Genomic DNA, 12,337 nt, shown 5'->3' on the forward strand with positions numbered 1-12,337 from the left:
CGAACCTTTAAACTATCGAGAGTTGATCGAGAGACTCATATACTGCTCTCTTGACCGTAAAATTAACAGAAGAGCAAGCACTTGGAAGCTCAAAATGATAGTACAAGTCATGATACTCTAACCAGGAACTGAACTTCGTTTTCAAGACAACTCTCATGACATGTAAAACTCAAGAGCCGTAGTAGATATTGCTAAATGAATAGCATAACGATTAAACAAGATCATAAAATCACAAAGAAACACTTGAAACATACAGTCGGAGTCTGATAGTATGATTCCAACGCTTCTCTCCATAAAAAAATCCAAATATATGGTTTAAGATTGGTAAGGTGGTACATTACTAGTTGCCAACTAGCAGTCTTGGTCAGAAGATAGTTGCTACTCTTTTTAAATCATTTTTAATTCATTCCACCAGTATAGAAAACGGAAACATGGTTCTATGTGAAAGAACATGCCAGACTAATAGCAAAACTCTCTAAATGTGTGACATGAAAACATGATCTTATTTGAAGGTACAATCCATAATAATAATAGGAGTTAAACTTGTTTCATAAAAATTAGAGATTTAATAATGTATACCCTCTATATGCAAGAAAACATCCTTAATGAATCAACACACCTAGCTCTGACCAATAACAACAATTATATAGTTGAACTCTAGAAGCCAGCGAAAAATTATTTCCAAATGGAACAAGAGAACAAAATAAAAAAATCCCTTTTGAAACATTGCTAGGCTCTCTTTTCTTCTTTTCGTACATGAAACATGCAAATTAACATTTTTCTCGATTGTTAATTATGGCTCATGCTCAAGTCACGAGGCACCAAAACAATCTTTTTCGCATTGAACAGCTGCAGATGAAAAGAAAAGTATGGGGTTGAGGTTCCTTGTGATATAAACGGATTCGGATGTTTGATTGGTTTGCTTGTACCAATTCTGTATAGATACTCGCTGTGATATGATCATACATAATACTAAAAACCACCGACCCATCAATCATACAATCATTACTCGCTCGCCTGTGCACTTGCCCTCTATTTCGATCAATCTTCTGGCTCATTTTTAATATTCACTTCTCCATCATCAGCCAGATCTCCCAGTCCCCTCAATCTTCCTTTACCCATAACCGTCTCCGCCAAAACTACCGTCTCAATCCCCCTATCCCTCTCATCCACCGGCCCCACCGGCAACGCATCAACATCAATCTCCATCCCGAGCAGACTTTTCAGAATAACTTCACTACCCGCCTTACTCATTACCTCATTAGCATGTTTACAATTCTCACTTGCAACACACTCTACACAACCTTCATAACAGTGACAGCCCTCTACTCTTCTCAAAGCTTGTTTCAGCAACAAATCAATGAATTCAAAAGCCTTAGTACTAATACCCGAGCCTGATGCTCCACCTTTAGCATCGTAGAAAGTGAGACGAGCAGGACGTTTCCTGGTAGTTTCTTTTTGAGCGAAATCTTTCATGCCGATTTTACATTCTGTGCGAACGTCTCCGGGCATACTGATTACGAAATTCGGCATGAGCGATAGGACTGCGTGTTCTGCTGCATGAATAGCACCAGCGATATTGAGACGTTTTTCGACGAGGATCTCGAGAGCTAGTTTAGGAACATCGAGCCACATCCCCTTACTATGGAGAATAATAGGTGGGTTGTCGACTTGAATGGCATCGAGGATGCGCCTTTTCTTGTCCACTTTGAAAAAGCCAAAGACATTCTGCTGGATCTTGATAGCGCCGAAAAATGCACGAGAAAGGGAATTTGGAATGCGGCGGATAGCTTCGGTTTCGATAGGATCGACGTCAGTGTAATCGCGTTGTTGGGTTGTCCAGTCGACCTTGACAAGTTCAACTTTGGCGATCTTTCTTTCTGGCGAGAATTCTTTCACGAGATAGGTATTTCCTTGGTGAAGAAATATACCACCATCGTAAAGTGTGAAGAATGCTCGAGAAGCTTCTAGTTCTTCCAAAACAATGTTTTTACCATGGCTGATATCGATGATGGCGAAATGATCCTCCTCAGTGTCTCGAATTGCGACTAATTTGGACGGAGTAGGTCTATATCGTTCGCTGCAATGGTAGAAACCAAGCTCATCTTTTACCAGTCGCTCTTCCGCTACCTCGGCCAAGTTTTTAGGGAAGTAAATTGCATCTTCATCTGGACGGATGGGCATTTCAAACGCCGCGCATTGAACATGTCCTTCGAGTACTAGTATATTCTGCAGGTCGACCTGTAGCTCGCAATTTGGTTTGGTGAAAATCTCATCTGGATTATTCATATAATACTGATCACTAGGGAAGCAATCACCGATCAAGACTGAAAGCGAATCCTTATTCCTCCGTCCAGCTCTTCCGCTTTGCTGTCGCAAATTCGCAATTGTGTATGGAAACCCTACCGTCAGAACGGCATCTAAAGATCCAATATCTACACCAAGTTCCAGAGCCGTCGTTGCAATAATACCCATTAATTTCCCCTCAAACATTTCGCTCTCGATTCGTCTTCTGTCTTGTGGTGTATATCCACCTCTATATCCCATTACCTGAGCCATGCATTCAGGACGTCCCAAGGTTGCCAGTTCCTCCTTCACTGCACCAACCAACGCTTCACATTGTCTCCGAACACGGCAAAAGGCTATGACTCGAACTCCTCGAAGTATTAGCTGGCAGAATAATCTAGCAGCCTCGGCTCGTGTATCCCCACGTCCACTCGCAGGATCTGCAGGATCCTTGAAAGGTGTGTTCCAACAAAGAAACTCCTTCCTGCCAGAAGGTGAACCATCAAAGTCTGTCATTCGCACATTTTCAATGCCGAAGATCGTTTTGAAATGCTCCATAGGGTTTGCGACTGTGGCAGAACAAGATATGAACTTAATGCGTCGATTGCCTAACGCCGCGCAGATTCTTCTTAGCCGTCTCATTATGAAAGCCACGTGAGAACCAAACAGCCCATTATAGACATGGATTTCATCGACCACGACATACTTGAGATTTTGCAAAAAGGTTCGCCACTTATCTTCTTGTGGAAGAATGGTGATATGTAGCATATCTGGATTCGTGAATATGATTCTGCCTTCATCGCGTATCATATTTCGATCCTTCATTTCCGTATCTCCATCAAAAGTCTCCACAATAGCTTCCTCAAGACCGGTCATAAATCTCATCATTTCTTTCAAACTTCTCCTCTGATCCTGTGCTAAAGCTTTGGTGGGGAATATGTACATTGCTCTAGAATGCGGATCTTTTTCAAGCTCATGTAAAACAGGTACCTGATAGATCAGAGATTTTCCAGAACTCGTTGACGTCGCTACGATAACATTATGCCCATCGTGAAGATTATTTATAGCTTCAGCTTGGTGGGCATAAAACTGTGTAATGTTCTTGGTATTGTACAAGGCATTAACTAAATTCTGACTCAGAACGAAATTTAAATCTCCATATATTGCTTCTTGGGGATCAAAGACGCGATGACCATCAGGTACAATTTGACCAGTGTACCATTCGCTCTCTTTTATTTCCGTGATTATACTCGATATGCTTGCGCGTTCTTTAGGTATGCTTTTGGGTAGAATATTATGATCCGGCTTCGGCGTACTGCTCCTCGAAATCGACGGTATAGGAATCAATGGCTCAGCTTCCTTGAGTAAACTCGCTTCCGCACCAACACCATTTGCCTCGCATCGATTAAGAAACGCATTGATTGCACTAACAAACTTTGTATTCCTCTTCTCAATTAAATTCATCATCTGTTTCTGACTGAAAACCGGCATCTTCAATTCCTCATCCTTTAGTTTTCTGGTAGCTTTGACTGCTTCACCCGTCTTCTTACTTTGCACTTGTCTCTTCAGATCACCATCTATGAATTCGAACAGCAGAACTTCCTTCCCCTCTCCATCTGCTCCTTCACCATACCCCAATCCCTCGACACCTGTAAGTCCTCCCACGGAAGCATCTGGAGCAGGTCCAGCAGCGTGCCAATTCTTCGCTCGTCCACCTTTAAAAGTCTCATCTCTTTCTGCACCCCGAACATCCAATTGTAACATTGCCTCATCGACGTATGAGAAGTTCATTCCATTCGGGCGCAACGCCACTATCTGTGCAACATCCTCGACCCTCAGCTCCCGCTTTATATGGCCCTCAACTGCAGTCTTGAGGTTATCGAAAGTAGTTGCTAAATGTTTTCGTGTAGAGCAGAATGTGTATACTAGATTCAATGCCCGATGTGTCTTCTCGAGAGTTTGAAAAGAGGAAGGCCATGGAATAGTACTCGTTACAGGGTTTGTAAAAGAAGATTCATTTCGAGCGAGCGCAGGAGTGGCTTTTCCCTTCGATACCCGTCGTGGCTTTTTACCACCATCATTTTCTTTTGTGGGAACAGTGATACTGTCGGTCGTCGCAGGTATTCCTTGATCTTGCTCGACCGCAGATTCGAGGGATGTGGGCGAGGTAGTATCTAAAGGTACATCTTCAGTATCTTTCCGTTTGCGCTTTCGAACCGGTTTGTTGGAAACTGTCGCAGCTTGTAATTTGGCCATGTTTCAGGCTTCTCTCGCAATAGCTTTCACATGATGTTAATAAGTTCCAAGGCAAGAAGCGCAAATGGGTGGCGTTCTCGCGGTCGCGCTAAGGTAACGCGGTATCACGTTATGACGCTAAAGCTGCTTGTCTCTTGATGACATAATCGCGACTGACGCAAAACTTCCATCTGGTGATCCTTTTTAACATTCATGATTTTGAATTTTCCATGGGAGACATTTCATATATTCCGCGCACAAAATAAAGCGCACTGAATCTATTAATTCTTCTGAATGCCCAAGAGGAATACATGGAGAAATCACGTAAGATTCCAACCAATAATTCCCCATTCCTTAAATTTCACAAACACCAATCTAAGTTATTCGAATTTTGCGTGTACAATATGATATACTGAACTTCCAATTGCAAGTCCCTATATTCTTCCCCTCAATTTTTGTCTTAGATTATAAGCCCAAAGTCATCCCCCTAGCAGTTTTAGTTTTTAGAAAAGAGTTTCTTCACCCACTCATTCATGTCACACTCATTTGGCACTTACCCAGCCAGTCTCACACAACCCGTGAGTCTGTTTCGGTTAATTCAAGGAGATTAATTTTCTACTTTGTGATTCTTTGCTAATTTGATGTATCTCACTTTATTTTTTTCCAGTGCATGAAGTATCGTCAGAAGATAGAATATTCAGTAATGTAGCGGATCGATGTGGAAGCCGTTGGAGAATGGAAAGTGTGTAGTAGCGATTTATTGGTAGTTTATACTCGTTGTATATTGTATAGAAACATCTCCACGAGGGAGATGAGGTGTGAGTGATCCAGATATCTTTACTTGTTTTGTAATGATGAGAATAGAAAGTGACACAGAGGATCTAGGAAGAATAGTCGAAGTTTGTATTAAGTCATTAGTTTTTGCTTGAAAACTTTTGTAATCGACGCAAAAATGATTTTCTCATCGAAATTCGGCCCTATGTTACAAGTACCTTGTTTGAAATTGCTTGGGAAGAGAAGCATTCAAAAAAGTAAATTCAAGATTAATTAGCTATATCTGCTACTCCTGCCTGGCATTGATTTCCCCCAATCCATTAATATTGCACCATTATTACCAACTCGCTTCCTTGTTCAAATTTCAAACCAAGTCGTCCCCCAAACCGTAGAAAAGCATTATAATGTAAAGACCGAGATAATCAAGTCCGATCCAGCAGAGTTGATTTATGTGAAATTTCAGAAAATGATAAAACCCATAACCCGTTAAAAAGTGCCGCATGAAAAACAATCTTAGTCCAATCTCCAGCAAAGTTCCATCGTGAGCAATTTAGAAATATGGAATATACTTGACCTATACATCGCACATTATTCCTCGACGATATGAAGAGAAAGCGGGAAAAGAAGGGAAGGAGATGATTCGGGCGAGTGAGTGACGCACAAGTTTGATAGACTCGAACTAGTCTTTCAGTCAGTCTTTGTCCAAACTCTTATTTTTCCAGCTTACGTACCTCGCTCTTCCTTCCATCTCACATCATCTCTTTAACAGTTTTATAATTGCACACTCAATCTTCCCATTCCTTCGCCCAGTTCCCTTTCACAATCGCCACAAGCCTGATCCATCGACCATATCTCCCACACAAGTTCCTCTAGTCCTCTTGGGCATGCTAAATAGTTCGATACATCGTATCCTGAACGTAGTGGATGTATTAGCAAGTTGTTGATATTGTGAAGCAGGCCCTCCAACTAACCTGGACAAAAATCAATTTTATTCAGGACAACATGTCTAGGTGGGTGGATAAGCTGCAAGGGGACGAACTGGGACTGGCATTGGAGAGAAGGGAAGGGCTGGATGTGGCGAATGCACATTATAAGAAGATTTTGCGAAGAACTGAAGGACAAAAAGGCGTGAAGACAAAAATGGAAGATGGCATCTAAAGCGAGGAAGTTGAGTGCGGCACTTGAGGAAAGAGAGCGTGGTACCCCGGTGTATGTGGGTCAAGATGACGCAAATGAAGGAACTTAGAAAGCTTTTCGAAGTGCAAAATCAAAGGTAATGGCATATGAATGCCCAAACTTCTACGTTCCTGCTGCGGAAAGCGAATGTTGATCAAAAGTATCGCAAAGGGGGATGAAGTTGTGGGTAAAATCGACAATTGACGAAACAAGAAGGAAATAAACTTGCGCGCTATCATTTATATATTCATCTTTCCGTATGTAAGATGGGAATATCAGATCATTCCCTGATTGCCATAATTCATAACTCATATCTCATGATTCAGAGTTCAAAATCGAATACATCCATCGGCGAGGAATGTGGAACGTGCTCTATGGGGTAGCGAGAAGCGAGACAAAAGCCGATGCCAGTTGACCGATAATTCAACGCAATGTCGCCTTAACAGCGAGGTGCAGTTTTTGATCAGTTCTTGCGTGGCTTCTTATGGAGGTCTTCCGTTTCGACTGAAATGATGAAATTCTGTTTCAGAACAGACCTGAGGACTTCTCATAAAACGAGATGCAGTTTTGGATCACTTGTCATATAAGTTCGTTCTGGTGCATGTGTCCCACCAACTGCAAACTTATATTGTGCAGGTTTCACCCTGAAGTTGCACTGCTCTTTATGAGGGACGACTAAGAGCTTTCTATCTCTTCGTTTCTCCACTAGCCATGTCATCGCTCACCATTCAGAAGACACCCCCGAAGGTAAACTTTCGATTCTGCTCCTGGATCAGCTTTTGGTAACTGAATCTGTTGGTGCTGGACCGGAGTATATTGAAATATATACAATCTTGGGTAATGCTAAAAGACTACATGCGCCACGTGTCGGTTACCAGACCCTCACATCCACTATTTTGGTCATTCCGATATCTCCACTTCGACAACGGTATCGAGACTGGGGAAACTAATAGCACTAGACCCTCAGTTCCACCAGTCTAGTTGTTTCATATCTGCTCCATCGAAGGTGTGTAGTATATTGTGGAAATATTTTCAACCCACAAGAATGGGCCCTTGCACTCGATTTTGTGGTTGTTTCATGAGGTGATGTCTGCCTTATCCATAGCGATGAATAGAGTTTGGACGATTGGCTAACTTAAAGCAATTCTACGGCGTAGTAATCTCGAGTACAAGCAATCGGGTCCGATTTGCGAAGTTTCTCGGTGGGTGAAATAATGTAAAGTAAATATTAAAATTCGAGTTAGATGAAGGCTGATGACTTTACGGACAAACAGTAGCTAATCTCCTTGCTTCAGCAGTATAAGAAAATAGAAGGATTTATTCCCGTATTACATGAGACATTACCATTCAAATATCCATAATTCTTCTGAGCGCCCACCTTCTTTACTTGCGAAGACATGATATTCGAGCCGACTAATCTATGGGCCATCGCCGAGAGCGAACTTGTGAGAATCTTCCGAGACCCGCCCTATTTATTATTGATTATCGGAACTCTACTTAGTGTGTAAAAATTGAACGATGACGCGAGCAAACAATGATAACGGCCACCAAGTGGAAAAGCTTCGCCGAAGAAGCGGACATATAGAATTTCTCTTGAAATACCAATCCAATAACTGGAGCATCTGTAGCATCGTGGCACAAAACAAGTATATTACCGACATCTTTGTGTAACCACTCACAAAGGGGGGAAGTTTTCGGCACTCTACTTAGAGCAAGGCCATCCTGATAGGGTCATTCAGTATTCAACCCTGTGGCGTATGGAAGCTCCTTACCGCAAGGAGTGCAACGTATCGGAATCCAATCTGAACAGAGCTCTATCGCAATTGGTACTCGTAATCCGCCACTTTACATTGGACTTGTGGTGAGGCTCAAGATTGGATGTGCTGCGATACTCATACCTAATACCGAACTTAGTATTGGCTATATAGCGAACTAGCATTGGAATATAGAAGAACCTGCATCGACATGTAGAAGCGGGCCCTCACTCCGAAGGTTCATTGGTGGTGCTGCGTTGTTACACCAAGAGAATATGAAAGTCAGCATTAACATTGTCAGAAGTGATGCTCAAACTATATTCTCCCAATAAGAGAGCAGAAGTTGCAGTTGCGACTTCACTAATGTGTGGCAGTACATTCATCACAAAGCGATGACTTGCATCAACGTTAACGTCGTTGATCATCATCAATTCTTGTGAACGAACCTTTTACGGGAAGATTTCCGTGTCGCTTGGCGGCAAGACGGCAAGGTTTAGTTCAGCCCACTTTTAACTTATCAAAGGACAACTTCTTTCTCTCATCGCCATAAAGTTCATTGAATATAATCTTCGAATAGTAACGATATTGAACATACGAATATTGCAAGCATGGGAAGTATGGGATCCGAACACCAGAAAGTCAACGTCTGGTTAGATTGTGATCCAGGTAAGTTTATCATCTCCAGATGAAACCCCCGCGATCTCGGAACCACCCACTTACACTTTTTGCAGGCCACGATGTAAGTTTTATATCCACCTTGATACATCATGTCTTCGTGTGTGTCAATGCAACGCATGTTGGATGCATGGAACAAGAGAACATGAGATATGTCAGAGTTCATCACGCCTCCTGTGCATTGCAGTCATGCAAAAGTTAGAGATGCTGAAACGGATCTATGTAGTCACATGATTCGTTCTCCAGAGATAAGACGTTGTGGATCGTTGAGCTGAGATAAAAATTGTGCTGATGGATAGCTGATTGAACCAATAGGATGCGTTCGCCATTCTCCTCTCGGCCTATCACCCCTCTCTAAATCTCCTAGGAATCTCTACCGTTCACGGAAACTCATCTATAAACCACACAACCTACAATGCCACCTCTCTCCTCACAGCCATATCGGCAACTCACATTCCCGTCTACCGGGGTTCAGGAGCCGGACTGGTACGCCCGGGTGTTCACGCCCCTGCTATCCATGGAGAATCTGGTTTGGAAGGAACGGATCTTTTACCGACGCCGGCTAAAGGACCAGTCGATGAACCTGCTATTGATGCTATGGCTAAGGCGTTATTTGCTACCCCAGCAGGCTCGGCATGGGTTGTTGCTACGGGTGCACTAACAAACATTGCGTTGTGCTTTCAGAAACATGAGGGATTGGCTGAGCATATTAAGGGGGTCAGTATTATGGGCGGTTCCGTCGGAAATGGATTCACAAACGCCGTATTGGGGCAAGTCGATCATAAAGAACGAATTGGAAATTGGAGCGTCTGGGCCGAGTTCAACATCTTGGTTGATCCCGAAGCTGCAGCATTTATATTCGACCACCCAGTTCTGAAAACAAAAGCGGTATTGATACCATTGGATATCACTCATCAAGTTTTAGCCACGAAGGAAGTGCAGGATGTGTTGAGGAATGGGAAGGGAGGAAATGAAAATACTACGTTGAGGACGATGTTGGTGGAGTTACTGACGTTTTTTGCGGCCACTTACGATAGAGTTTTCGGAATTAGCGAGGGACCACCATTGCATGATCCATTGGCAGTGGCCGTTATCATGGATGGGATTTCGGGCGCGGAAATCCCGTTTTATGATTTTAAGGATGGAAGGAAGAGGGAGAGATTCGATGTAAAGGTTGTTACTGAAGGAAGTCATGATGATGCCCAAAAAGGATCTGAGACCGGTAGAACGATTGTCAAATTACTCCCCGAAGGAGAGGAGGGGGTCAAGATTCCAAGAGGCCTGGATATCAAGAGGTTTTGGGAGGTAGTAGAAGATTGTTTAGCTAGAGCTGATGCCGCGAACAAGGTAAACGGAATTGTATAGACAAATAGAAATTTATAGTCATTTATTTCCGGGTTTTTATGCTATGATTTTGAAATCTTTCTACCCATAAAGTATAACTCCAAGACGCGCTTGTTGCCGCTTCAAATGCCGCCGTTGTTTAATCCAGACTTAACGCCGTTCGTATAGTAATGTGTTTCGATGATGTAACAAGAAAATCAAAATCACTCCTTCAAATCTTCTGTGGGCAAGGCATCTTCCGTAGCTGCAGTATCCTTTGCATCGCTCTTAGCCTTTGGCTCCCCATCGGCATCAAATCCAAGCTGATCCAATTCCCTGATCAGCTCATTGATCTTGATAACCTTTGCAAATTGCTCTGGTAGCAGTTTTGCGCCATCCTGCTGACTTTTTTCTTTCAATTCCTTGGCCTGCTTCAACTTCTTCTTCAGGTTCCTCGCCTTCTTCTCCCTCTCCGCTTCCAGATCAACCTCCTCCTTCTTTTCCGCTTCCCCATCCCCGTTTTGCTTTCCTTCTCTCCAATTATCTGCTTGACTCCCCTTCAGCTCCGTATCCCCATCCTTTGCGTTTTCTGCAGCTTTCTTCCTCGCCTCCCGCCTTTTTGCGTTTTTGTTGCTAGCCGCTGACCCCGCAGTAGTTGATTCGTCTTTCAAACTCTCAGCGCCAGGTGGACCTCTACTAGCACGATTCTTGAAGTTTTCTGCAGTGCGGTTTTTGTATACTTCGACATCCTCGGGGGGTTTATACCCTGGACGAATTTTTATCTCTTTGCGCTTTGTACCGTCGGCGCGCGTGGAGGAGGGGATGTGACGATCGCCCGTTTGAGTTTCGACGATGCCGGCTTTGGAGGGGGTGGGGACAGAGGGCATTTTTGAGTTTGAGGGACGAGGCCCTGGGGGATGGTGAGGAAATTTCTATGGTCGGAACGGAGATGAATATATAGATATGGATTGTAAAAATGCTCAAATCTAGCAAATGGTGCCGTCAGTTGGTTATTGTAAAGAAAGTTAAACTTTGAACTTTATCAAACTTTACTAGAATTGCTATGAGGCTGTCCCTGGTGGTCATACCAGAGTGATTACCCAATCATAAGCCAGTCCCGCCCAAAGCTTCCAACCAATCAAAAGCTCTTCGATATGACCATCGGAATTTCACGTTGTTTTATCCCGGCTCAGCCAAAATTCGTCCGATTGCCCTACAACTTCAATTTACGGAATCACTTCATTCGATAAGCTGTCTATAATCTGCGACCAGAACTGATTAACTCACCATGGTATGTTTACTCGACGGGGCATTCGTGAGCTCTTGGGAGTTGTGCTAACGGGTGAAATTGTAGTCTTCCGCAAGCCGTCCTCTTTACAAGTTAGTTACTCTCTTGATGCGATGCTATGCGATGCGCCCACCACGACGACATTGGTTATGGCGAGGGTGATCTGGGGATCGAAGGGCTAATGAAGAATGGAATATAGCTTCCTCTTCCGAAAGAACTATGTGTTCCTCGGTGCAGTGTTCGGTGCTGCTTTTGGATTCGAGATGTATGTTTACACGCACTCGGAATACCTGGAAGGGACTTGGACTGATGTATGATAGGGCATATGATTCAATCACAGACCGAGTTTGGGATTCCATAAACAAGGGAGTAAGTTGCATTGCCAGAGAAGACGGGACATGTGCTGATGAACGGAACAGCGTCAATGGAAGGATATCAGAGCGAGATATGTTGAGGCTGCGGACGACGAATAGAGGGTTCTGGTAGAGATGGATGCGAGAGAAAAGAATCAGCCCTTGACGGGGATACGTGGCTGCTAGAAAAAAGAATCGGGGCGTCAGTACTGGGCAGGAAGCCTTCATTCAAAGTGTATAAAAGACAATCGACAACATAGAATCATACGGGCATAAAAGCGAGATCGCCGACTGGCACAACGATGACATTTCCTTGTGGTAATCTTCTTCATTCAGTTTGTGACAGCAAATACGGCACTTATATCATGTGTAAGAACTGCAAGTATTAAATTTGCGATTATCATATTCCATGGTGTTTTATGGGAAATGATTTCGTTCTTCATACCCATCTGGACATCCATGCATCATCAAAG

The 12,337-nt window shown here is 43.3% G+C and overlaps 4 protein-coding genes across 4 annotated transcripts; 2 read left to right on the forward strand and 2 right to left on the reverse strand.

Annotated features, from left to right (window-relative positions):
* Nucleotides 1–830: 830 nt before the first annotated feature.
* On the reverse strand, nt 831–4,621 carry Bchrq1. Its single transcript, XM_024692206.1, has one exon. It carries the CDS (start codon nt 4,540–4,542, stop codon nt 1,042–1,044), a length of 3,501 nt encoding a protein of 1,166 aa, XP_024547981.1. The 5' UTR covers nt 4,543–4,621; the 3' UTR covers nt 831–1,041.
* A 3,957-nt stretch (nt 4,622–8,578) lies between these two features.
* On the forward strand, nt 8,579–10,286 carry Bcurh1. The gene is made up of 3 exons (XM_024692207.1): nt 8,579–8,891; nt 8,957–8,964; nt 9,216–10,286. The coding sequence occupies exons 1-3, from the start codon at nt 8,834–8,836 to the stop codon at nt 10,263–10,265; spliced, it is 1,116 nt and encodes a 371-aa protein (XP_024547982.1). The 5' UTR covers nt 8,579–8,833; the 3' UTR covers nt 10,266–10,286.
* A 16-nt stretch (nt 10,287–10,302) lies between these two features.
* Nucleotides 10,303–11,276, reverse strand: BCIN_03g08360 (hypothetical protein). Its single transcript, XM_001554873.2, has one exon. The coding sequence runs from the start codon at nt 11,108–11,110 to the stop codon at nt 10,448–10,450; it is 663 nt and encodes a 220-aa protein (XP_001554923.1). The 5' UTR covers nt 11,111–11,276; the 3' UTR covers nt 10,303–10,447.
* Nucleotides 11,277–11,409: 133 nt separating this feature from the next.
* Nucleotides 11,410–12,195, forward strand: BCIN_03g08370 (hypothetical protein). Its single transcript, XM_001554872.2, has 5 exons — nt 11,410–11,514; nt 11,578–11,603; nt 11,711–11,776; nt 11,832–11,880; nt 11,931–12,195. The coding sequence occupies exons 1-5, from the start codon at nt 11,512–11,514 to the stop codon at nt 11,982–11,984; spliced, it is 198 nt and encodes a 65-aa protein (XP_001554922.1). The 5' UTR covers nt 11,410–11,511; the 3' UTR covers nt 11,985–12,195.
* The last annotated feature ends 142 nt before the right edge of the window (nt 12,196–12,337 follow it).

The sequence above is a fragment of the Botrytis cinerea genome, chromosome 3, assembly GCF_000143535.2.
Source record: "Botrytis cinerea B05.10 chromosome 3, complete sequence".
Taxonomy (NCBI): domain Eukaryota; kingdom Fungi; phylum Ascomycota; class Leotiomycetes; order Helotiales; family Sclerotiniaceae; genus Botrytis; species Botrytis cinerea.

Bases quoted from the DNA above. Each gene is read 5' to 3' on its own strand.
- BCIN_03g08370 (XM_001554872.2), top strand. The intron at 11,777-11,831 runs GTATGTTTACAC...GATGTATGATAG, and splicing joins GCTGCTTTTGGATTCGAGAT to GGCATATGATTCAATCACAG. The intron at 11,881-11,930 runs GTAAGTTGCATT...TGAACGGAACAG, and splicing joins GGGATTCCATAAACAAGGGA to CGTCAATGGAAGGATATCAG.
- BCIN_03g08360 (XM_001554873.2), bottom strand. From the start codon at position 11,110: ATGCCCTCTGTCCCCACCCCCTCCAAAGCCGGCATCGTCGAAACTCAA.
- Bcurh1 (XM_024692207.1), top strand. From the start codon at position 8,834: ATGGGAAGTATGGGATCCGAACACCAGAAAGTCAACGTCTGGTTAGAT.
- Bchrq1 (XM_024692206.1), bottom strand. From the start codon at position 4,542: ATGGCCAAATTACAAGCTGCGACAGTTTCCAACAAACCGGTTCGAAAG.